The sequence below is a fragment of the Panulirus ornatus genome, chromosome 48, assembly GCF_036320965.1.
Source record: "Panulirus ornatus isolate Po-2019 chromosome 48, ASM3632096v1, whole genome shotgun sequence".
NCBI classification, from domain to species: domain Eukaryota; kingdom Metazoa; phylum Arthropoda; class Malacostraca; order Decapoda; family Palinuridae; genus Panulirus; species Panulirus ornatus.
Window position 1 is genome coordinate 23,593,369 of NC_092271.1, and position 25,734 is coordinate 23,619,102.

At 41.4% G+C, this 25,734-nt stretch overlaps 1 protein-coding gene across 1 annotated transcript; it reads left to right on the forward strand.

Annotated features, from left to right (window-relative positions):
- Positions 1 to 1,586: 1,586 nt before the first annotated feature.
- On the forward strand, positions 1,587 to 25,589 carry LOC139763837 (corticotropin-releasing factor receptor 2-like). Its single transcript, XM_071690161.1, has 11 exons — positions 1,587 to 1,892; positions 7,556 to 7,712; positions 11,221 to 11,346; positions 13,252 to 13,343; positions 14,768 to 14,874; positions 15,127 to 15,256; positions 20,890 to 21,046; positions 21,644 to 21,774; positions 22,263 to 22,336; positions 23,594 to 23,729; positions 24,131 to 25,589. The coding sequence occupies exons 2-11, from the start codon at positions 7,559 to 7,561 to the stop codon at positions 24,584 to 24,586; spliced, it is 1,563 nt and encodes a 520-aa protein (XP_071546262.1). The 5' UTR covers positions 1,587 to 1,892; positions 7,556 to 7,558; the 3' UTR covers positions 24,587 to 25,589.
- The last annotated feature ends 145 nt before the right edge of the window (positions 25,590 to 25,734 follow it).

Below are 25,734 nucleotides of genomic sequence, written 5' to 3' on the forward strand. Positions count from 1 at the left end.
ATCCCTATGGCACTGTCTTGTCCCCAGCATGGAGTATGGGTGAAAAACAGTCTTGCGTACGGTACGCGGGAACGTGCGGGATGCGTAAACATATGTAATTATATATATATATATATATATATATATATATATATATATATATATATATATATATATATATCAAAAGACTTATATTTCTCTCTTGTGTCTTCCCTGATGATGTGAATATTACAGGAAAGTGCACTTGGGAACTTATCGTGTTTCATTTTCCCCCGTGTACTCATAGGAATATATATATATATATATATATATATATATATATATATATATATATATATATATATATATATTTTTATACTTTGTCGCTGTCTCCCGCGTTTGCGAGGTAGCGCAAGGAAACAGACGAAAGAAATGGCCCAACCCCCCCCCATACACATGTATATACATACGTCCACACACGCAAATATACATACCTACACAGCTTTCCATGGTTTACCCCAGACGCTTTTCCAACCATATGAATTTTTCTTTTTTGGGTGGGGGGGTTGCAAGTGACTGGAACAGATCATGGCATAGTGGGGGACTGACTGGAATAGAACATGGCAAACTTATTCCATGTCTGAAGGAGAGTTCCAGATGTGTGAAGACTATCGTGCAGCTACGGGAAAGGTCAACCTTCCGAAACGGAAATTGACACTTCTCAGAATCCTGGACGGGACGGTTGGCTCACAGCCAGCCTATCTGATCATCCTTTTCCTGGAGGCTGGTCGATGAATAGGGTACCTGACATATACTAGGGCATATATATACAGGGCCAGCCGTTCCTAAATACACTTCATTCGCTCAGAATGTAGGGCCCCCGAACGCTAAAGGGGCATCCGTTAGTCCCGATCGCTATATGGCAGACTTCAGAAAAAAGAAATGCGAGGCCATACACCCTAGGTCTTGTTATTCGCCCGTTCCCGTAGCTACGCTGCAAACGGCACACACACACACACACACACACACACACACACACACACACACACACACACACACACACACACACATATATATATATATATATATATATATATATATATATATATATATATATATATATATATATATAGCGAAAACGAAGTGACCTTGCTTTGGGTATAGGATTTCACTCACCATCTCTGTTAGCATGAAAATGACCTGGTACATTGGGCTTAAATACCTCATTTACCGAACAAAGAATGCCAGCTATAGACATTTGACAAATCAATTCCATCAAAATCAATTCCCAGCATCCCATGTACGAGTGATTGTCAGCGGTATTCCCATTTGCCGTTGGGAGTGAAGCAGCTGCTTAGTGGGCATCAGTTAACGTAGTTTTCGACAACCTCAAAGACAGGCGGATCGTTACGTTAATTTGACGTGAAACTGTGACCTGCCCCTATGTAAAACCAAAGTTAATGTTTCTCGGTAACGTATCGTCAAAAATGACGCGGGTAATTCTTTTTCAAGAGTCTTTTTAGATGTTGATTCAGAATGTAAATGCAAAAAATTATTTTTGTCTTCCGGGTAAGAGTTTTTGCGCTTGCGTCGCCTCGTTGTCGGCTGGACTTGGCGGGAAAAATGGTTAGTGTGTCGCTGACAGTCGTACGTGGTGGTTAGGTTATTTTTGCCTCACCCGCACCGATAGATACCCGATACAAGGGGAAACGAGGCCTAAAAAGCGGACGCGTGACAAAAGTTTTGTTGTGGAGAGAAACACATACCATCGGGTGCTCTGTATTACCTGAAGCGTGCTCCAGTGTCCACCAGGAGTGACATACACGGTGGCAAATTATTTTTTACTGAAGTGCGATTTAGAGAAACAAATAACAAATAGGATAGTATTTCCATATATACTAGGTAGCAGTGGATTTGGATGAACTCAGATCAAGGTAAGAAAATAACCTTTTTCATTTTATAATGTATATATATATATATATATATATATATATATATATATATGTGTGTGTGTGTGTGTGTGTGTTACGCCTCTTCCATCGCGCTTAGGAAGCGAGTCACGTCCACCCTGCGGGACCACAGGTTGAGAAGGGTTGGTGATGTGTGCTAAGTATAACACAAGGGATGAGCAGGTTTTCAGCGTTTCCACTGACGAGGTTGCATCTTGGGCATTAGGGATCTCGTATGTGAAGTGTTGTTCCAAGTTAAGTGTTATCTGGTGGCGTGGCGGGCGGAAGTTGTAATTCAGCTCCGCATCGCTGCTCGCTGGGGATACTGAAGTGATTTTGGTTTGGAGTGGTCGAGTATTGATTAGAGAATAGAATAAGCGTAGAAGGTGTGTTATTTTGGAGCATTACGTTTGATTGGTTATGGCTGATAGTTTATATGTGATGATAGAGAAGGTTATGAAAAAAAAAGAAAAAAGACTGGTTGATTTGCATGAAATATCGTGAAACACTTCTTAAAAAAAAAAAATTGCATAACCTGTAAAAAACCATGGCACCCTTACCAGCCGAGATGGATGGTGGTAATATACCTACATGGATGTGGCGGTCTGATGCTGGGGGCCTTGCGTGTAATAACCGCTTATTGGGCGGCGTTGGTGTGAACACTGCTCTTTCTATCGTCTGCTCTTTTACGATGCGCATTCATGGGTAATACTGGTATATTTCGCCTAGTATACTATATATTCAGATGAATCTCAGCTGCTGCTGCTGAAATTAGGTAAGGTTTTCATGGGTTCTCTTGATATCTTACAAATGCTTCACCTCCTACGTTCACGAGAACGCCAGGGGATCTCCCAGTTCACACAGCCCCTCCGCCATCGCCTGATTTGAATACACCAAATCAATATTTACCGCTTCTTTTTTTTCTAAGTCCTACACCACCACAGCAAAACAAAATCACTCCATCTCTTGAGCTAATACGTATATAGAAGTAAACGTGACCTTTTGGAGGTTGAAATTAGGTTGCGTGAACTGGTGGTTGATAAGCATCACCTATTTGTTCTGTACGGTGAATTTTTCACTTGTAGGGCCCCATATCTTGAATAGTCTCCATTGCCATACAACTTAACTTTATGTATGTTTTTATTCATTAGTGATCATGTTTTGTCTCTGTGATGTTTGTAAGGGGGATCTGTGAACATAGGTTTCTGAATTTGACGGTGGAGCTATGGGCTTTTTGTTTACGTAGAGGGAAGGTGACTGATTATGTTGGTTTGGGTAACAGGGAACTCACAGAAGAGGTGCGGAAAAAGAAATGCCTGCCATGTTGAGATGGAGTAGTATTGGTACTGTTTTTTTTTATTTTTCTTTCCCTGTGTAGGTGTTGAGTGTTGTTACTGGTCTCTAACTGTTAACCATTGTGAGTGCATGGTTTTGTGTGATGACCTGGAAGGGGAATGATATCTGCCACCACCGTGTGCTGAAAGAGAGATTCTGATCTATATGGACGTTTGATTATATAATAATGATTATAGCAATAAGCTATGGCTATGGGTAAAGAATTATATATCAAGCTGAGAGGTTATAGGTACACGTATTATGATTTAACTCTAGGGGCCGTGCCCATCCACTGACAATTTTGACGGAAGTCATATATATATATATATATATATATATATATATATATATATATATATATATATATATATATATATATATATATATATATATTCATTTATTCATTTGTAATTTATCTGAAGTACCCGTATATTCTCATTAATTACTGTATTAATGATATAGTAGTATTAGTCACCATTTTATTAAATGTAAATTCAAAACTGTCTCAAAATATACGAAAAGAAAAAAAAGATAGAAAATGTGGCTATAACAAGTGTTGGAGAGTTTAAAAAGTTTCTACACAAACATCCTCAACTTATTCATGAGTTTCACAGTGCTTGTCTCGGTCCCAAGGTGGGAGACATTGTTTGTTGTGCCACTGTGGAGAGAGACGGAAAAATCGTCTCTTACCCGGGAACTTCGAGGTAACGGACGTGTCCTTAATTAGTGTATTCTCTGCTACACACATTGACACGGCAACGCAATGAGGTGAATCAGTGATATTTACGTGGAGTATAAAGTCAGGCATAGAATGAAATATAATGTATGTGTAGCACATGTTAAGGAAAATGAAAGTGAAACGGAGAAATCCACTGTAAAATTCAGAGGAACGAGAGACAGACATAACTATAAAAAGGGGAATTTGTCAGCAAGAGTTTTCTGGTTTAGCAACACAAAGCACGTCAGTTACCTCCCACTCCTTACCCCCGGGTGGTCTGTTTATTATTCACAGGATGACTACAATTTCGCGCTTTGCCAGTGGTTGTGGGGGACTTGGCGTCATCATTTAAGTCTTTCCGTGTATTTTCTTTAGCATTTACGTTGTGTCCAAATGTATATTAAATGAACTTTTCACATGACAAGCCTACTAACCAAGGATTGAAGATGGCTTAATAGGTAGTAGATTACATCGACTCTTTCCCGTTTTAGTTTATAAGTTCCATTATGGCTGCAGTTTGCTAAGCTTTGTATCAGTTGTTGATGTGCATCAAGACGGGTCTCAATCTCACAAAGACTTTTGATTGTATTTTTTTCAAACTATTTATTTCACCCCATTACTAAGCTCGAACCAAAAGCTGGCTCGAACATGTAGCTATCTTCGAGAGCACCCCCTCGAACCTGAGGCTGCATCGAACACCACTCGAACCCGAAGCTGGCTCGAACACTGCACGAACCTGAAGCTCTCTTCGAACACCCATCGTCAATGAAGCTGCATCGAACACCTCGAACCTGAAGCCAGCTCGAACACCGCTCGAATCTGAAGTTGTATCGAACATCGGTTGAAACATCAGAGCCATTTACCTTAAGGCATTTTGCCATCAGAAATACGCCTGATATGACAGCTGCGAGTTTGACATTTTGCATAGGGTACTTTTACATATTTTGCAGATAGTAGGGTAATTAGTTGACTAACTTTTTTTTCAGAATAAGACTCTTGTGTTTGTGATATGTGGTTTAGTAAGTTTATACGCTCATGTTGGTGATATGTAAGGACCATGCTAGGTATGTAAATAGCCCCTCAACTGATTCGAAGATAAAGAGAGGCAACGAACGTCACACACAGCAGATACCTCTACAAGAAAATCTAAATGTTTTGATATGGAGAGAGTTGACAAACGCTGCAGTAGCGTGATGTAAGCCAAAGCTTACTCAAAGTCGCTGGGATAAAGTAGTGCATATATCAGCTTCACATCATGTCTGAGTTAACAATCCTGTGTATGGTGGGGGCTTTTGCTCATGTAAGATTCCAACGACTTTTGGCGCGAAACCTAAGAAAACACGAGTCCCTAGAAAACCAAGGTCTGACTGAAGCGAAGCAGTCATCCACCTGGCGGAAGAGAGTGGACCCAACAATGTGGAATGTCTGTTACTGACTGGAGAGGAACAGTCCAGCATGAAGCGGAGGAGAAGGGTTCCAGCATGTTCGAGGAAGCGTAGGGTCTCTCACGACCGTCAGAGATGGAGCAAGTTATCCCAAGGGGCTCGCGACAGACGGACTTTCAAGACCCACCTGACGTAAACCAAGAAAAAATATCGAGGATATATATATATATATATATATATATATATATATATATATGTGTGTGTGTGTGTGTGTGTCTGTGTCTGTGTATGGTAATTTTCCCTCCTGGTAATTTAATAATGTCATATTTTGCTTTTAGGCTCGTAAGTTAACAACACTAGCTCAAAAGAACCTTATATTTAACATTCTAAGAATGAGATTAAAACGGTAGTAAAGTAACTGCAGAGAAATAATAGGCTACAGGTAGTCATGCAAAAATATATGGATGCGAACCCTCAGCCAAAAATATGTTTATGCAAGTATTTCATATCTATATATATAGCTTTTTAAGGTTGCAAATATACCGGCAAAATATGTTTTTACAGGTAATTTTAGTTATTGTTATTCTCAAGTGATTATCGTCAAAGCCGAAGAAGATATTCAACAGTGTCAGAATACCGTAATGGCTGTCATCAGCCCTGGAAGTAATTTACAGTCTTCAGATTGTCTACTTAAAAGAACAGGTACGATTCTGCTACTCTAAGCTACATATACAAATACTACAAGGTTGAAACAAAACGACGCCAATCATTTTTCCTCTATATATAGCGAGAATATTCGCGACCTCTAGTCCTCACGTTCTCTTATCCCATTAATGTTGACTTCTCACGGGACAGACCCATACGCGTATGAGCTCCTCTGAACCCGAATGAAATATTTAACAATTTCTCCCTTTTTCTTGACCTCACCGAGTGAATCATTCGTCGGTTCGTGTCACTCTAGGGTCACGTCTGTCAATGCGGAGTTCGATCAGTCGTCAGTCTCGACCTTGTACATTGAATCGACGCTCTTGAACCTTCTCTATTGTCGTCCTTAATATCATACCTCATCCTGGATTTATTGTCCGTGTTGTTACTATCATTATTTTTTATGCTTCGGGGAGAAATAAGACTACATAAAATGACTGAGTAAAGTAACGCAAGTTAAAAGCCAAAATAAAAAAACCTAGTTTTGAAATAAAGAATACTGGGGTAGAGAGATGGAGGAGGTAATGAACGCAACTGTTTCGAACAAGAAAATGAAAAAGGACCAAGTCAGCTCACAGAAATAAAAGTTGAAATCATTGATCAAATACATCAAAAAGAAAAAGCAGTATATCATATTTTCTTATCTTTGTCATCCATTTATAAAATCAATAAAAATATCGTACACGAAATTCACATGAAGATATTTGGGCTGTGTACTCGAAGCAGAGAAGCGAAGCACAAATATGAAAAAATTATAATCCAACCTTAGTTCTCGCTCCTTCTGGAGCATCCTACCATACCTTATCCTCTGTATGAAATAAGTCGTCCCGTGCAATCCAATCATGGGATTTTTCATGGCTTTGTTCATCCTTCTGAGTTACGAGTCTCCGCTCGAGGAGATGAAAGCCCGTTTTTTGTGACACCAGAAGACGTTTTAGTCTCATCTGTCGGAGGCAAAAGAACAGAAAATGTCTGCCTTAGGGATATATCGCTGCGGCTCGGCGTTGTTTACGTGGGTTTTACAACTGTACCGAAAGTAATCTGAATATATAACCTATGGAAAAACAGGAGTGGCTGTTTTCGTATCGATAGAAAAAGGGGAGTTTTTGTTTTCGTAGCAGTCTTTTCTTACCTATATTTTTTGTATGTGGACTATTTCATTTACATTCATGGGTCTAACTTCCTGTGTTTAGGCTTGTCCGGGATGTTGCTTCCCTTCCTCATAACCTTCGTTACTGTCACGCAGTCTTTTATTCTTTGTTACGTATATATTGGTGTGTTACGTCTTGTAAGGGAAGTTACTTCAGCCATAGAAAAACAAACTACAATCGTGGTTACTCCACGAGTGAAATGCAGTTTAGCCCCTTTTTTCTCAGTTGTATTTTGGGCAAATTTGTAATAATTGGGTGACTGGATACATCTCAACATCACCCACTAATTTACTAATTTCAGAACATAAAATTTTCAGTTGAATCTTGATAAAATGATCATGACTTTGTTCACAGAGTATGGAAGGTGAGACAGGACCCGACAGCGAGGGAGCCAGGGCCCCCAACCCCAGTCCTACCACCACCATTACCACAGCACACCACCACCACCACCTTACGTTACCCACTGAAGGTCGCAAATGTCTGGAGAACTGGAAGAATCAATCCCCTGATGGTAAAAGTCCTTGAGCTATCCATCTGTCTTTCCATCTGTCTGTGTGTGTATATATATATATATATATATATATATATATATATATATATATATATATATATATATATATATATATATATATCTTTCTTTCTTTTCTTTCAAACTATTCGCCATTTCCCGCGTTAGCGAGGTAGCGTTAAGAACAGAGGACTGGGCCTTGGAGGGAATATCCTCACCTGGCCCCCTTCTCTGTTCCTTGTTTTGGAAAATTAAAAAAAAATTCAGCCTTTAACAGACCAACTAGATCACAACCATCTTAAGACATTGTCAGAGACAGGTTTTTCTTGTCTGTTTTAAACTGTAGTTTATAGGGAGAGAAAAGTTGGGCGCGGAGCGTCGTGAAACGGGGCGTGTTGGCTAGGATATTTATGGTGGTGTTACCTGCTGGCACACTTATTTACACTGAGTACCAATGGTCCTAAACAACACGGTATATATAGCCTGAGAATAGAGTGATGACAGTAACGTAGTGCTGAGGATAAAGAACCGTGATGTCTATACCCCGTTACCAAAAAAGGGAACAAACTGTTCCCCTGCTGCCCATTGCTTCGGGTGGTTTAATGTGACCGTTTTTCTTATGTGTCTAGGGTTATAATGATGTTTTCGTTTACAGGTGGACAATGGGGAATGAACGAGACAGACGTTAATTACAGAAACACATTAGGTTTGCGAGAAATATGGCTGTAACACACGATTACCTCATGGAGGGAAGGATTTGGTCTGTCGTAGTTTTTAGTGGGCTCTGGCAATATAAGTGACTAGCGATAAGGAAACCCAGGATATCCTTTATTTATGAACTCAGGGTATGACACGAAGACAAAGGACAAAAAGAAAAAACTACTTTGATCATTTAAAAGCAACATCACTGTAGCCAAAAACAAAAAGTTTGTTTTTGGTACAATATTACACTGGTGCAGGTGTTGATGCTCTAATTGTTTTGATCTTTTCCCCATCTGAAGTAGGGAACTCTTACAATACCTGTGGTGTCTCAGGTTGTGAAAGTATCACAGGAGCAGTGTATGGATTTCCGATACGAAACGCGGAATATGTTGGTGTATGGAGGCGATAGGAGGTGGTGTGGCGGGGTTGTGTGTGTGTGTGTTTGTAAGGCACACGAAAGAGGAACGCCTCCTCCAGCAGCGTATCTTTAATTCATATGGATGGAAAAAAAGGATAGTGGTGAGTAAAAGTGGGCGGCTTTATCCCCCTTAAGCACGACGTTACGACCCTTGGGCCGAACTGTAAGACCTTTTCGCTCGATGGTGCGTCCCTTGAGCGCACCTGCATGACTTTGTGTGATTGATGGCGTGACTCTTGACTTGACTTAACCACGAAGAATAAGGTCAGACGTAAGAGTCGTATCGTCCTAAGGTTGGTTGGATGTTTGGGCTTGAGGCCTATTAACTGCCAGGGTCATTAAGGCTGTCAACGTAAAGTAGAGAGCAGGACTGTTTATTCAAAGTTGTATGTTGCGTAATCTTACGTGAAGACGAAGACCAAACAAATTCACGTGGAAAATCTTACCAAATATATCTTTGCTTACACAAATCAAATAACCAAATAATGATATTGTTATAAAAAGCAAACTTAACTCTCTCCATGTAATTAGGGCCTTGTTAAGAGAACCGGGCAACAGGCCTAACCGTTGCTCCCTCGGATATAATCAAATTACCGGACTGAATAGGATGTGTGTTACCGTATGCCAGATTAGGTTGCGGCCCACTGATATTAGGCTGATATCAGTACGAATATACATTTACAGATGAGAACCTAACCCTGGCAAGTTTAGTTGTAATAGAGTGGTTATCGACCTTTTGACATGGAGTTTCAAAACAATATTTTCATACATAAAAAACTAAAGACCTTAAACAAAATCAACGAATGATAATGGATAACTGACACAGTGAACTGAACACATAAAGTTTGTATAAAAAGAATCGACTCTGGTGATCAGTAGCGGTGAACGAGCCCCAATTTATTTAAAGCTGCTCACCTGCTGTCCTGAGATAAAAGCTGATAACGAATTGGATGACAGGTTTAAAAAAGAAAAGAAAATAAAAACGCCAGGAAAGCACTGATGCCTCCCGGAGATGAGATGAGTGGAGACTTGATAGGTGAGGAAGGGTTTGGTGTACCGTGGCGATGGGCGACTCATAACGAAGGTGTGTCGTGGCAACAGTGTTTATGATAGGTCGGAGTTGAATGGAGGGAGTGTGGGGTTTATCGGAGGTGCGCTGGGGCATCAAGGATTATGATAGGTCGGAGTTGAATGGAGGGAGTGTGGGGTTTATCGGAGGTGCGCTGGGGCATCAAGGACTATGATAGGTCGGAGTTGAATGGAGGGAGTGTGTGGTTTAGCGGAGGTGAGGTGTGCTGTGGCATCAGGGATTATGATAGGTCGGAGTTGAATGGAGGGAGTGTGTGGTTTAGAATATTTGGATCGAATGTGGCGAAAGATGTTGCAAAGAATTGATTGCCAGAGTTATCAGGATGAAACTGTGTAGAGATTAGTATTGTTTCGTTGTGCAGATGTTGTGTGTTTAGTATTGGTGGTTATTAAGGTTAATAATAAGTATATGTATATATATATATATATATATATATATATATATATATATATATATATATATATATATATATATATATATATATATATGGTTAAGAGAGGGATCATTATGTGTATGATAATCACACACACACACGGCTCCACTAGGAAATGGCTCTGGCGGCAGCAGGTTCGTGCATTCCACTCCACATGTTAATTAATCTACAAGTTAGATCTCGCATTTGCATGAATGTGTCAGGGAGTATGCTCGAGCGCCCAGCCCCATGACATCGACAAAGAGAGGAGGAGGATTCCCTCGTCCACACTGGGATATAAACCGTCCACAGTATGTCCTGACTCCACTCCCAGTTCCTCAGGTCGAATTGGCTACGTGCGGTATCATACACAATCATCAACTTATACCCAGGTTGTTGAAATGAAACAAGAGCTTTTATGGTTGTCGAGGAATTTGACAAATTCATTTAACAAAATTGTAGCTACAAGGTACATTTAATACACTGCTTGAGAAGGTTATGAGTCTGGTGTTCATTGTATACAGCAGCTTGCGTGTGTGTAACACTACCTGTAACTCTGTACCACTTACATTGACGCCCTCACCCCCACCCTCCTACAGGAGTATACTGTAACACTGTACCACTGGTACTAACATCCACTACCATCTACCTCCTGCCGGAGTGTACTGTAACATTGTACTACTAGTATTGACACCCACTCTACCATCTACCTCCTGTAACACTGTACTACTTGTATTGACACCCACTCTACCATCTACCTCCTACAGGGGTGTACTGTAACGCTGTTCTGCTGGTACTAACACCCACTCTACCATCCTCCTCCTACAGGAGTTTATTGTAACAGTGTACTGCTGGTACGAACACCCACTCTACCATCCTCCTCCTACAGGAGTGTACTGTAACGCCACCTGGGACACGCTCTACTGCTGGCCGGCGACGCAGGCGGGGTCGACGGTGAGGGAGTCGTGTGCCAACATCTTCAGCGACGTCCCGGACCTCCTCAACTATCCTGACGGTAAGACCTCCCCGCAAAGGAGCAGGACCTATGGTGTGGCGTCTCTTCAGCCACTTCGTCAAGCTATATGGCTACCGGGGCAGGAGGTTCATGATGGGGGGAGTGTACGAAGTGTAGCGTTACCCCTAGTACGGTACATCCATACTTAATCGTGTCTCTTTCCTGCAGGATATTTTTATGGGGTGTTTGTGATGGCTAGTTTATGCCAATCAATTGCCAGGGTCAGTAAAGCCGTCAGCCTCAAACTGGATCCCCCAACCAAAACATCCTTAACACCCTCGTCATTAAAAGCTATAGTTAAATGTTATTAAATATTGCTGATAAAATTGAGCATTTTCTTCGAATATGTGTTACTGTTTTTCTGTTCTCGATCACGTACTAAATTTAGACACTGATCCTGGCTCATATTCTGACATCTGTTTGTTACTGTCACACTTTGGAGGGTAATTGGATCATTAAGGAGTTAACAAGCTCGTTACATGATACGAGTGGGAAGAGAAGCAAGCGAAGGGCGCTGAGGGGAAAAAGTCAATTTAGAGTTATGGAGCTGAATTTGTTTGATTTGATAGAATTAGTGACGAGTAGATAAAGTCATCTCAGCAGTTGATTCTGGGGAAATGTCTAAAACAATAGACTGCGGCCGTAGCGAAAATAAAGACAATCAGAAACTGTAAAATAGTAATTTTTATGTAAAAAGGTAAATAATTGCAGTATGTAACTAGATACACTAGGAAATAAAATACTAAAGTCTTTTGGAGGGGAAATAATGTTTTACCTGTAGCCTTCCGACCCGTGCCAGTGATAGAGATAACACAAAAATTATGTGCTGATATAGATAACTAATTTGCAGTTGTTTTAAGGGTAATTAAAGTAACAAATCACCTTTATTACCCCGGAGCACAGGGTATATGACCCGGATTCGAAAGAGGAAAAATCGGAGACAGTTAAAAGGTTGCATTGATGTAGAAAACGGAGATAGGAATGGGAGGACTATGGAAGTTTACGGAAGGCGATTTCTTTGTCAGTATCGAAATGAAAAAAAGACCATTGTGATTCGTACTTGATGACATTCTTGGGCAATAATATATCTTAAATCAATAAGGTTTCGTCACGGAACTGAAATTTGCAGGAAGTGCAAATTTGTTTCGAGGAAAATGAGAGAGGAGAGAAATATCATAGGAAATTTACGAGGGGCAGCAGTAGGAAAATGTGGATAATTATGTATTACGATGGCCCAGAGTGTGAACTGCTCTGTTACCGAATTTCTGGATCGTATGCCTGAGATGGCTGATCGTCTGCCGAGTCACTTACAGTCCAAAGATGGTCAAAAGGCGTCGAGAACGAAAGAAATATGGCAGATTTGTATCTCTTCATGGGTGTTTGTTCGGCCGTATGACGTGTATCGTATTGTTTTGACCGTGACATTAGACTGCGGGAAATGTATACTCAAAGAAACACGGGCCGCCCTGTGCCAGAAGTGGCACACCGAGATCTGGCTGGCAATGACAAGGTAATATGTCAGGTTTATTATTGACAAAGGTTTACACACACACATACACACACACACTTTTGCCTTCCCCGTTCACTCCCTCAACCTCCTTATTGTTCCATAACCAATGTAACGTACCATAACCAGAGTATTACAGCTATTGTACCTTAACTAATGTACCATAAGCAATGTTCCACTGCTACCGTACCCTAATCAGTATACCATAATTACCACTAGTGTACCGTACCCTAATCAATGTACCATAATTACCACTAGTGTACCGTACCCTGATCAGTGAGTATACCATCACCACTAGTGTACCGTACCCTGATCAGTGTACCATCACCACCACTAGTGTACCGCACCGTGATCAGTGTACCATCACCACTAGTGTACCGTACCTCTCCTCTCCTCAGCGATGGCGTACCGCGAGTGTGACCCGTCTGGCCAGTGGTTGTGGGGAGGCTGGACCAATTACTCCCAGTGTCTCAGCGTCATAGAACACCAGGTCAGTCCAGGTCACTCCAGGTTGGTCAATCCAGGTCACCATAGACCACTCTAGGACACCATGTTGTCCAGGTCATTCCAGGCTGCATGACAGTCCAGGTCAGGTCATCATGGACAAGGGGTCGTGCTAGGTCAGTCCAGGTCACCGAAGGTCAAAATGAACCTGTACAGATCCCCAAGGGTCATTTCAGGTCACTAACAGCCAGTCAGGGTCGTTATGGGTCTCCATCCCGCCCGTCACCACAGGTAAATTTAAGGTAATATGAGTCCTCGTTACGTCATCATTAATTACCTGAGATAAACTCAGGTCACAGGTCAGTACGATAACCTCACGTTCACTGAACAAGTCAGAAATTTTTTGTTACACTGTAACCTGAACCCGATCGGCACATTAGTCCGAGTATTAGGGTTCGGTCGAGTGTGTGTTTGAATATTTAAAGACGGCGCAACGGGAAAAGGATTTGATCTTTTAAGTCGTTCAAAGGTCTTCGACGTGATTACTGTAAGCTCCTTTAGGCAGCGAAGAGCAGTTTAGAATATACTGCGTGCGAGAAAGTATATATTTATAGGTTTAAAACGTGTATTTTATTACTTCAGGGTGACTGTGTAATTGAGTGAGCGCTAGGTTAAACCATCTATTCTCTTCTTCAGAAGTTGCAAGGGGACTTTAAACGTGTAAACATAGCAGAGACAGGAAAGATGGCGCTTGATATTTACGGCGCAATAGTAAGTCTCTCCACACATGGTGAGACATGGGCTATAGCCGGGAGCAGGCAGGAAGAGTGAGTGGGTAAAGTGTAGTGTTTGGCCACTCTTACGTCGAAGGATTCCCGAGAGCATTTGTCTCTCGAGGTTTACCCTGGGAGGGTGAGGATGCTCCCTCTGGCAAATCGGTTCGCCCAAATGAGACTATAAGTCTTTTATTTCGCGTCTGCGACGTAGAAAATCTGTAGCAAGACGTAGTCAGACATCTCGTACATGTATGGACCATAAGGACCGGTGTCGGAGGCGCTACAGCTGACATATAGACAGGTGAATGAGGTGAAAATGACGGGATAGAACATCCTTCCGTAACCTCCATGCCAGGTAGAGACCTACGTAGGCAGGCTGCGTGTTATGTTACCGCTCATTATGGAACCCAGTTGGGGTTGATGGGACGTGTAAAGGAGTCTTGTAGTGAACAACAGCAGCAGCAGTAGGATAGATGGCGAGGTAGACGGTAGAGTTGTGGGGGCGGCGTCAGCCTGGTTTCCTTACCCATTCAAAGACTGAGCGACACCAGCGCAATTCACTGCAGAAATCTGATTTCTTTCCCCCCTCTCGCACAATCTAATTTCTCTCTCTCTCTCTCTCTCTCTCTCTCTCTCTCTCTCTCTCTCTCTCTCTCTCTCTCTCCCATGGTGACTCAGGTGTGGTGTTCGGCAGGTGGGGTCGGCGGGCGTGGTGGACGCCGTGCGATACATCACCTTCATCGGCGCCCTCCTCTCCCTCCTCACTCTCACCATCACCATCTTCATCTTCACCTACTTCAGGTAAGTCCGACCCCCCACGCCTGTTGACACACACACACACACACACACACACACACACACACACAGAGGACTGGTGTGTACGACCAGTTTACACGACTAGTGTATACGTCCAGTTTACAGGAGTGGTCTGTACGACCAGCTGACGATATTATACCAGTCATAATACTTATCCAGTGCTATAATACCCCACATAATAGCCTATATAATGCCCTATATAATGCTCTATATAATGCCCTATATAATGCCCTACAGGACGCTAGAGTGTGACCGGCTGCGGGTACACAGGAACCTTGTGGTCTCCCTCATCATTCGGTTCCTGGTGATGGTCGTCCTGACGGAGCCTTTCATCTCCAACCGTCACACCCTCACCTACCGTGACCTGGTGAGTCCCTCCCTGTCTCCACACCCTCACCTACCGTGACCTGGTGAGTCCCTCCCTGTCTCCACACCCTCACCTACCGTGACCTGGTGAGTCCCTCCCTGTCTCCACACCCTCACCTACCGTGACCTGGTGAGTCCCTGTTTCCACACTCCCTCACCTTCCTTGACCTGGTGAGTCTGTTTCTGTCTCTGGTTCTCGCTCAAGGAAGGAGTATAATTGTCTTTTTTTTTTCTGTATGCATATTTTATTTTCTTGCTATGGTACATTAGTGTAGACATTTTATCACATATCACTGAGTCGTTGACGTATTACAAGCATCGATATATTTGAAACTTCCGTGAATTAATTTATGTCATCTCGTATCACAATGAGGTATGAGGAACAGGATTATTTAACATTTTCTCTGAGATATCATAATGTATTTCGAGAATGAATGTTTCATTTGGAGCATGTTGCTCCCGTGGGGCTTCTTCGAAGTGTGTACAGAGAGCGCGGGGGCCAGAAGTTTTCAGTAGTGGTGATGCGGTCGGAGTTGGGTCCGCTCCCGCCTTTCTTTCTTTTGTCTTCCCGCTCGTGGCTCTCCGTCTGAGTTTATTCACGGGAAGGAAGGCGTAAGATATAACCACTCCGTCAGGTGAGCGAATTTTCTTACCATGCGAGGGGACAGCCTTGAGGGAGCTTGTCTCTGAACACACACACACACACACACTAGAAGAGGCAGAGGCAGTGACTTGCAAACCAGACTCACTGATGGCCGTAGTCTGTGAGATAATCAAATAAAAGCTTAGTGGATGACTTACTGCAGGGGGTTCAGTTACCTAAGGGAGACACGGCATAGTTTTAGGGAAGAAGAGGACATGCGTTACAAACCTCTTAGATCTCCAAACCTGAAGAAGAACAAAATGCTAACAGAGAAGGTACAGAGGAGAGCAGTGAAAATGGTACCACGACTGGAAGAGAGCTGAAGTACAGGAAAAGGCTTGAGGCCTTGATTTTGCCCACGATGGAAGACAGAAGAGAGAGAGAGAGGGGGGGGGTTCGTCTGACCACGACCTTTTGAGTTTTCAAGACATTGATGACGTAGACAGTAAACAGTTAGTTTTTCGAGAGATGTCGGGACAGAACAACCAGAGGACATAACATGATATAAAGCCAGAAACTCTTTAAGATTTAAGTGAAGTACTTTTATAGCATACGAGTGGTGGATGAATCGAAGAGAATCAATGAAGACCTTGTAATTACAGACAGCATACTCAAATTTAAGAAGTTGTACGACAGAAGAAAATGTTCGAAGAGATAGGGCGCCACGAGTGTAAGACTACCTCCCCCTCCCCCCTCGCAGTACCAACGGGCAGTTACACACAGCTTTAGTAGATTCAAAGAGCTTACCAATGGTTTCAGAACAGATTATACTTCCAGACTCTCCGCCAGTCAGCTGGTGTTAAGGGTTCCATTACTCATAGTGTGGTGGACGGTAGCCTTCCGACCCGGGGAAGTTATTGCATATTATTTTGCTCATTTTTCCTTCCTAATTTTTGGGTAGTGTTTCTCGCGAATTTACCTTTGACCCCGCCGAGGCTTCGTGGACTCCCGGGCTTTGTGACCTGGCAGAGGCTGGTGGGGCGACTAGAGCCAATGGAGGCTTAGGATGGGGAAATAATGGAGGAGGAAAGATTAGATGAGGGAAAGAGAAAGTATAGATTAGGACGATCATAGAAAGGGAATATGGAGGCTGTTCGAGATACAGGCAAAAGGAAAAATCTTGGAGATTTGGATGATTTGGAGGAGAATGTAATTGTGGATGAGGGAGGAAGGCAGTGATGGGGAGTACATCATTTTTAAACCTCTCCCCACCTTCATTTTCCCTCCCAGTCACTCATCTGGCTCTCCATCTTTATACTACACCCCGCCCTACCCTGTGCACCAAATTCTCATCCATCTTCGTCAGTCTTAACCTCCCCAAACATTGGTCCTCAGAATCTTCGTCTCCCCACACACAATTTTTTTTTCAATCTCCCCAGAGTCTCTCATGATGGTGATCCTTACCTCCTCTCTCTCCCAACACTGTAATCCTCAGAATCTTCTTCTCATCGACACTTATCTTCAGAATCTTCATTTCTCCAACATTGTAAACCCTAGAATCTTCTCATCAACACTGACCTTCAGAATCCTCATTTCTCCAACATTGTAAACCCTAGAATCTTCTCATCAACACTGACCTTCAGAATCTTCATTTCTCCAACATTGTAAACCCTAGAATCTTCTCATCGACATTGAACTTCAGAATCTTCATTTTTCCAACACTGCGAGCCTTAGGATCTTTGTTTTACTAACTCTGACCTTCAAAATCTTCATTTCTCCAACAACATAATCCTTAGAATCTTCCTCTCGTCAACACTGATCCTCAGAATCTACATTACTCCAACACTGCGAACCTTAGAATCTTCCTTGTACAAACACTGACCTTGAGAATCTACCTTTCTCTAGTACTGTGAATCTTCCTCAAGCCAACATTAAGATCATCAGAATCTTCATCGTTTCCCTCACAGCACTTTGATCTTCGGAATCTGCAACTACCTTCACACTCATCCTTAGAGCCCTCACTGCTTAACTCTATCACCTTTGGAGTCGAGAGCAAAGCTAGGAAATGATTTTCACCCAAAGATTATTCCCCATTTTTACTTTGATGATAAACCTCAAACTCTGATTAAACCTCTGAGTTCTCACCGCTTATAGCATCTATAATAGAGGCGAAACGAAGGCTTTTCAAAAGAAAAAATAATTGATCCCTCACACAATCTAGACACCCGGCAGCCAGCTAAAGGAGTTAAGAGGATCAGATCTTATAAGACGAACGTTAAGATACGAGTCTCGTCAAACTGCAAGGGGTGGTGGGGATTGGAGTGAGATCCAAGGAAACAAGTGGGGAATCCAATCCCCGAAACAAGGAAGGGTAGGACTGAGAGATGCTTCGGTCACATATGGTTCATTATCTTGTATTGAAGCTTATTTTCCCTCCTGTTATTACCCTGTTTTTCATGACTACTTTTCATACTTCTGTAAGTATTGCATTTGGAATATAATTTTTTCCTAACTGTTAGTCAAGAAAATATACCAGATAAAATATTTAGATTTAAAAAGCTAACCGATATCATACACGTAAAAATTCGTACTATTTACAGAAATGTTCAGGTCCTAGTGGCTTGAGTTGGAGCAATGAATATATTACCTGATTATTGACTGGAGGGACGGATTGTGGGGATTGGAGTCTCTGGCAGGAGTTTGTTGGAGGGTTCTTGATAGTGTTGACTGGAGAGCCGAGTTGTGTGCGAGTTGGAGTCGTTTACAAGGGTTTGTGGTGTGGTCCTTGGCTGTGTCTTATTGAGGGACGGTTGTGTTGAGTTGTTGGAGCCTCTGGAAGAGGTATGTTGGAGGGTTCTTGGATGTGTGGTGAGCAAGAGAATGTTAGGAGAAAAGAGGGAAAGTAGGTGTTTCTGTGTCGATCACTTATGTTGTATGTGCGGATTCGTGTGTCGTTGAATCAAATGGTTATTGACAGCTGAGTGGTTACCAAAGCTGATATCATATACACGTTATTTATACATAATTCCAATGAACTATGTTGGTTTTACCATGAAATATGTATTAGTAGAATGTTTAATGGCTGTATCTGATAAAGAAACGCTTAGAGTTAGTACAACTTGTTCGGAAGAGATAGATATGTTCCTTTATTGATTAGAATGTATAATCAAGAGTATATAGAAGTTAATAATGAACTGTGCAGAAAGCTCGTATTAGTTGATTCCGTAAAAGTCACCCAAGTCCAAAACGTCAGATTTATGCTTTCAGTCTCTACCTTATCCGGGACTGGCGTTAATCGATACACTTGATGGCAGGAGGAATGCCGAAGGCTTCTCGCAGTAAATCCAGCCACTTCCAGGATGAAAAGGATTCGGATCTGAATACCCTTCAGTCGGTGGTAAAGGTCGTGGTTAATGAGGAGGGTTACTGAGCTATGACGCTTTCAGACCAGTTCGAGAGTATAATCTCTCGTAGTTTGATCTGCAAAATATCCAAGTCTGCAGAGTCGTAGATAAACCATGAAAAAACGCTTTAATATAGGGCGTGGTTCATTTGCAAAGAAATAGTGAACTTGTGCTAGGGAATGTCTTTAACGCCTGAACATGTTAAATATTTACCGGGCTGTGAATGTAACTTGGCGTTGACGGCTTTAATGAGCCTGGCAGTTAGTTGATGGGCCTAAAGCCCAAATTATTACCCAGACATCTTAATTACATAACGAATATATACGTTGCAGTGATGTATGTTTAATAGCGTTACAATAGCTGATATGAACATTCGATTGCTATCAAGCCAAAAACACGCGTCAGTAGACAATATATAATTCCCATATGATAATAATGTTTGGAACTACGGGCAACTAATGAATTATAAAGTATTATTCGTAGAATTAGTATCAACTTTTGCGAGGATCATGTGAGGGGGGGTGAATAAAATGGAGAGCCTTGAGTCACAGTGAAATATGCCGGATCGTTGTTATTCAGGGGTTGGTATTGCTAGCGATTTTCGATGTACCGTTAAACAATCTGATATCCGACACAAATGAACCTGGAAATGTTCGGAAATTTGAGCAACTCGCATGCCTGGATGATAGCAGTCATTTGAATTCTGAGACATGATGCAAGGATTAGTTATTATTGCTGATAAAGATCATTAGCATAGGAGAACACAACCAGTCAGACACAAGTAAGTAATAACGAGGACCGGCTCCTGAATCACAAACGGATCTTGGCTCACACTGGAAAAAGTTGGATAATTGAACGAGTTGGTTATCTGAAGATCGAATCACAGATACAACACTGTATCGTTCACCAGTCTCGGTATCATTCTCCTGTGTTGATGTATCGTTCACCAGTCTCGGTATCATTCTCCTGTCTATGAACACAATAACGTGGCTCTTAACGGGTTGTCCAATGGACAGTCTTTCGTGACTCAAATTATTGCAAAGCACGCTAAAATATTAATCTGAACTGTCATAGTCATTCATTAATCAAAGCTTTATATTTTTCCCCTCGTTTTTTTACGCTAAGACCCATATATAGATCTGTAGGATTGATGTACATCTAAACTATTCCGAGCAAAAGCAGTCAGGAACAATTATGTTACTAACTTCTTTGTATTTCTAGTTAATGTATGATTTGTTTTCTGCTTAGTATCTTTATACTTAAAGAGAAAAAAGTCGAAAGAATTTCTATGAAACTCGTCTGCCATGTAACTCGTTTTTATGCTCATGTTCATCATGGTTCGAATCTTTTTGTGGCAGGTGAGTATTAGCAGCCAGGGTTCACGGAGCAAAATGTATATTCTCCTCAAGGTATATTGTCATTTTTAGTTGTAACTTTATGGTCATCTTTAGATCTTAAGATGCTTTGAACAGTGTTCGTTAGAAATAGATATTCACTTTTTGGTCTTTCCACGAAATAATGTAAATGCTCTACATTATGACGAAAGAACGGCCAAGATCACTCGCCAGTTGTATTGATGGCATCGTGTTTGCAGGACAGACTCTAAAAGACATTCGTTGGAGGTATTACAGGTTGTTAACGTTGCAGGACTGGCTGTGCAAGAGCCTGCTGGCGCTCAGGATGTACGCCCAGATGGCCTCCATCAACTGGATGTTCGTCGAAGGTCTCTTCCTGCACTCCAGACTTACCTCCAACGTGTTCGACTCAGGGGCGCCCTTCGCCCTCTACTATATCATAGGCTGGGGTTAGTCCTGCCTCAATATAGGCCTTCATGAAGGCTAGAGTTAGTACTGCCTCATGAAGGCAGGAGTCAGTACTGCCTGTGCCTAATTCAGGTCTTCCAGCAGGCTGAGTTCACTCCTGCCTCATGAAGGCTGGGGTCAGCACTGCCTCGTCTTTATCAGGAAATTAGATCTCCCAAATCCTGTCAGGAGGGATGAAATCAATGAGAAAAGAAAAGAACGTTGTTTGCATTCTTCATAGTTGAAGCTAATTTTTTACTGTAAGTTGTTACAAAGGAATCAAACAGCAAGAGACCATTGGTTTGTTTTGAGGCTGTTTATGACAGTGGAATTCATTAGACACATGGATGTTAGAAATGTGGTAAGAGATGAAAAGCAACCAGATAATTCATGTGTAATTAAGAAGTGTAAATAATTTCATCCTTGGACTTGAAAGTGAATTATTTGTCAAGTATGCTCTTATATGCAATTATTGTTCTGCTTTCAATAATTGCAAGTGGTTGAATGAAAAAATGTGTTGTAAAGTGGGATATATATATATATATTTTTTTTTTCTCAAGAGTTGGGCCATTTTCATTTTGAGTATTGTTGTTTGGCAGGTTGCCCTTTAGTGTTCTTGGTAGCATGGGCTGCTACCATGTCCACATACTACCCTGTCAATTGTTGGCGTGGCTACAGCGCTCTCAGTTACGTCTGGATCCTGGTGGCTCCTATGGTGACAGCCCTTATGGTAAGTGGCTTCCATGAGGTCAGATGAAGTGCGAGTGATGTCTCCTCTTTTGTGCATTTGAGTAGTGATGCGTCTCCCTGGGGAGGTGCGTGTCACACTCATATGATTCTTATTATTCTGAAGTTTGCAGCCTTCAGCTAGGTATTTTGAATTATTAATAGAATTATTTAAGAGAGTTATTGTTCTGAATTAGGTGGTTTTTATGCTTGGGTTACTGACTTTTGGATTCTAACATTGTGAAGTTTAATCAGTATTCTCTGTTGGTACTAGTGACTTCTACTAATAAGGACCCCAGATCCCTATTCAAAATGAATGACAGGAACTATGTTGTTGAAATTTTAAGCAAAATCTCAATTTCAAAAAATATGTTTTGATTGCATATATTGATATTTAGTAAGAATCTATAAGGTTTGTTTAATGCACAGATTATGATGCTTTACCATTATATGATATAATGAAAGTCTGTCTAAAGTGTTTTCTGTTCACAGATCAACCTGATGTTCTTAGTGAACATCATCAGGATCCTGGTGACTAAACTGCAGGCCAGTGATGCCCAGATAAGGTAAGGTTACTTCACCTGCCTTTTTGATCTCAGAAGGTACTAGATATGTGCTTACCCATCACCACCATATCTACCACAAGTACAACCCGATATGAAAGTATTAGAAATGCTTCCACCAATTACACCTTCTTCACCTCTACCAAAAAAAAGACATCACAACCTTACGTTTACCAGTATCAAATATGTCCACGTCAGACTCAGTCAAATTCACCATTTCATTATAACCCATTTACCACCATGCAATACTTCCTCTTTCCACAACACCTCTACCACTATCAGATACATTCTCTTTCTTTTCACTTTCCTCATGTCTGTTTCTTATTTTATTTTCCCTCTTTTTTGCTTTTGTTTCTTCTCTATTTTTTCTATACACTTTAATCTAATCTTCCTCAGTGAATCACATATTAATGTTTCCTACTATAGGAAGAAACTGAAATGCTCTTGCTTTTCCTTTTCATTATGTTTCTCAGTGCAACAGTAAGTACTCCAATGCTTGTTTAGTGAAGATGCATCATTACTATAGTCCGGTAGTGTTGAGGGTAGTGATGATGACGGGTGCAGTAAAGATGGCTTTTGGACTGACTGACATGAAAGAATCGGGTCAAATGCCAATGATGTCAAGGGTATAGAGAAGATGAGAGTGCAGGAAAAGTGGTCATTGGTGTAGAGGGTGCAAAGGTGAGAGTTTAGTGAATATGTCCCTTGATTTGACATATAAAAGTGTAGTAAACTTGATTGTCAGTCACAGTGTGGAAGGACACACTGCATCTGCTTATAAATGTAGGCTATTGTAGCTCAACATACTTTTCTTATGCAGTATCAACAGATAAATCAGTATAGGAACAGCTCTAATTTTATAAGGTGCTGAAACTAAAGTGAAGTAAATATAAAACTGATTTATCATCAGTGAAAACTAAGATTAACTTCACACATTAAACACTGAATTAATTCATAATTGTATTCATTGTCCATTTGCAGGACTTCATGACTTTGTAGCAGAACCATTATTTTACTGTACAGTATAAGCAAGTTTCATTGTTTCTAGTTCATGACTAAAGCAAAAATATATCTGATGATAGAACAAATAAAGGCATTAAAATCTTAACTTACAGCAAAAGTTAGTGCTTTTGGGATAAATCCTTTCATGAATATAATTTTCAAATATGATTCATGTTTTGGATATAATGATTGTTTCTTATTCGTAATGTGATGTTCAAGATGAAGATGCGAATGTATGTATTGTCACATGTTGTCCAGGAAGGCGATAAAGGCAACAATAGTGTTGTTCCCGTTGCTGGGCATTACCAACCTGTTGTTTGCCATCAACCCCGGTGACAAAGGCAACCTGGAGGATGCCTACATGCTCACCAATGCCCTCCTTCAATCCTCCCAGGTGGGTCCTGGCTCTTGAATGTAGCTGGCTCAGAGACTTCTGCTCTAACCAGGTCCAACCCCCTTGATATGCTGTAACCGAGTCCTGAAATCCTGCTGTGGCTGCGTCTTGACCTGCTGTGCCTTAGTCATAGTACCCTGTTGTAGGCATGTTGACCCTCTGTTGTGGCTGTATCCTGGTATCACAGTATTTTGCTTTTATTACCCTATAATGACAGCATGATTGTCATAGTAAGTTTTATTAGATGACTCACCTCTGTGGGAAGCTTTTTGCAGTGCAGTAACACTTCAGAAAATCACTTATATGTTGATTGAACACCTGATGATTCTTGGAAAGAATATATGCATATTTGTACCTTCAGCATTATGGCATCCTGCCTCGTTTCTGTCCTCCCTCTACAGGGTGTGTTTGTCTCGGTGCTTTATTGTTACCTAAATGGGGAGGTGCAGGAGCTACTGCGAAAGCGGTGGCGGCAGTACAGAGTGCGACAGCTGGGCCATTGTTCCAGACACCAACACCAGGGGACCAAGAGTACAATTTTCTCTGATCCATCCCTCTCATTCAGACCAAGTCCTAAGACAACCAGCCCTCTTCAAGTTAGTCCTCAAACACCTGACTCTCAGTCACTTAGCCCCCAAACTCCCAGTTCTCATCCAGTTACCCCTCAGACACCAAGTCCTCGACATCTGAACTCTTATCAACTCAATGGCCAGTTATTCGACCAACATACACCTGGACATGATGTGGCCAGTGCCACTCCATTTGGCTCTATGGTCCTGAATCTTCAGCCAGCCAGCAAACAGTGTGATGGAAGTAACAACCATATTAAACATAACCTGAAAATCAGCTTAGTGTGATAAGAACCTTCTCAAAACAGCCTTGGAGTGTTTTTGATGAAGCCCTAGCCCTTTTCATAAGGCCTAAAATACCTGAAACATAACTAAGGTCCTGATAATCATATTACAGAAAAGTGCTGTACAACAAGGCCTTATCTTTCACAACTTGAGCACCTCTGTTGCAAGGGTTGTATCACGATTGACATGAGCTCATCTTTGGTGTATTCAGAGCTGTGCTTGTCAGGTCCTAAGATTGGTTGTTGCATTACCATGACTCATTCATGACTTGATCTGTCTTTAGATGATCAGGAGCCCTAAAACCTGCTGGCATTAAATATGAAGTGTTTGCAGCTCAGCTAACCAGGCACAGAGGAAGATTGTTGTAGTCAGGGCCAAACTGACTGATGTTCGAGTGTCAATAGCAGCAACCCAGGATCATCTATAACAGGCAGATACTTGGTTATTTCACGAAGATAACCTCATCCCTAATTCAGAGTCCACTCATTTGTTCAAGATATTAGTTTTGAATTGGCTCTTCACTGTTGTTAAGGACCCTTCCACCAAGGTTTCATTATGAGATGACTTTTTCAGCAATTTTATTAATACCCCAGTTCTCTCTTCTAGTGCTAAGATGATACAGGAAAGTAAAATTTTCATGTGGATTTTGATTCTCTTGTAAACAGGAACCTGAATGTGATCTTTGAACTAGAACTTAATTCAGAAACTTTTGCCAAGGAGATGGCTAAATAGCATTCTGAATCATGATGAGATTAATTCAGTACTGCTTCATTTTTTGTCCTGTATGGTATTACACAGCTAAATAGCCTGTTGCTTTTATAAGTATTTTGCTGCACTTCAGTGATGCTTATTTGATTTATTATCAAAGTGACTAGCTTAGGCCATTCAGTGCTTCTTATGTTCATGAACTCGCATAGTAAAAGTAACTATGTTAAGTATTTCTTCCTAACTGGAGGCTACTGTACCTGTGTGTACTATCTTTTCCAAGTAAAGCTCTTGACTTTGACATGGACAGCATTTTATTGATATTTATCTTTTGATGATGGTGTTTGCATATGATGGCCTTTCCGTATGGGAGATTTCTGTAACAATCAGAAACCCCCAAGAGATCATTATATGGGGATATCTGTGCTGATGACATAGATCCCCAA

Coding starts and splice junctions, on each gene's coding strand:
- LOC139763837 (XM_071690161.1), top strand. CDS start 7,559: ATGGAAGGTGAGACAGGACCCGACAGCGAGGGAGCCAGGGCCCCCAAC. Junction 7,713..11,220: donor GAAGAATCAATCCCCTGATG/GTAAAAGTCCTT, acceptor CTCCTCCTACAG/GAGTGTACTGTAACGCCACC. Junction 11,347..13,251: donor CCTCCTCAACTATCCTGACG/GTAAGACCTCCC, acceptor TCCTCTCCTCAG/CGATGGCGTACCGCGAGTGT.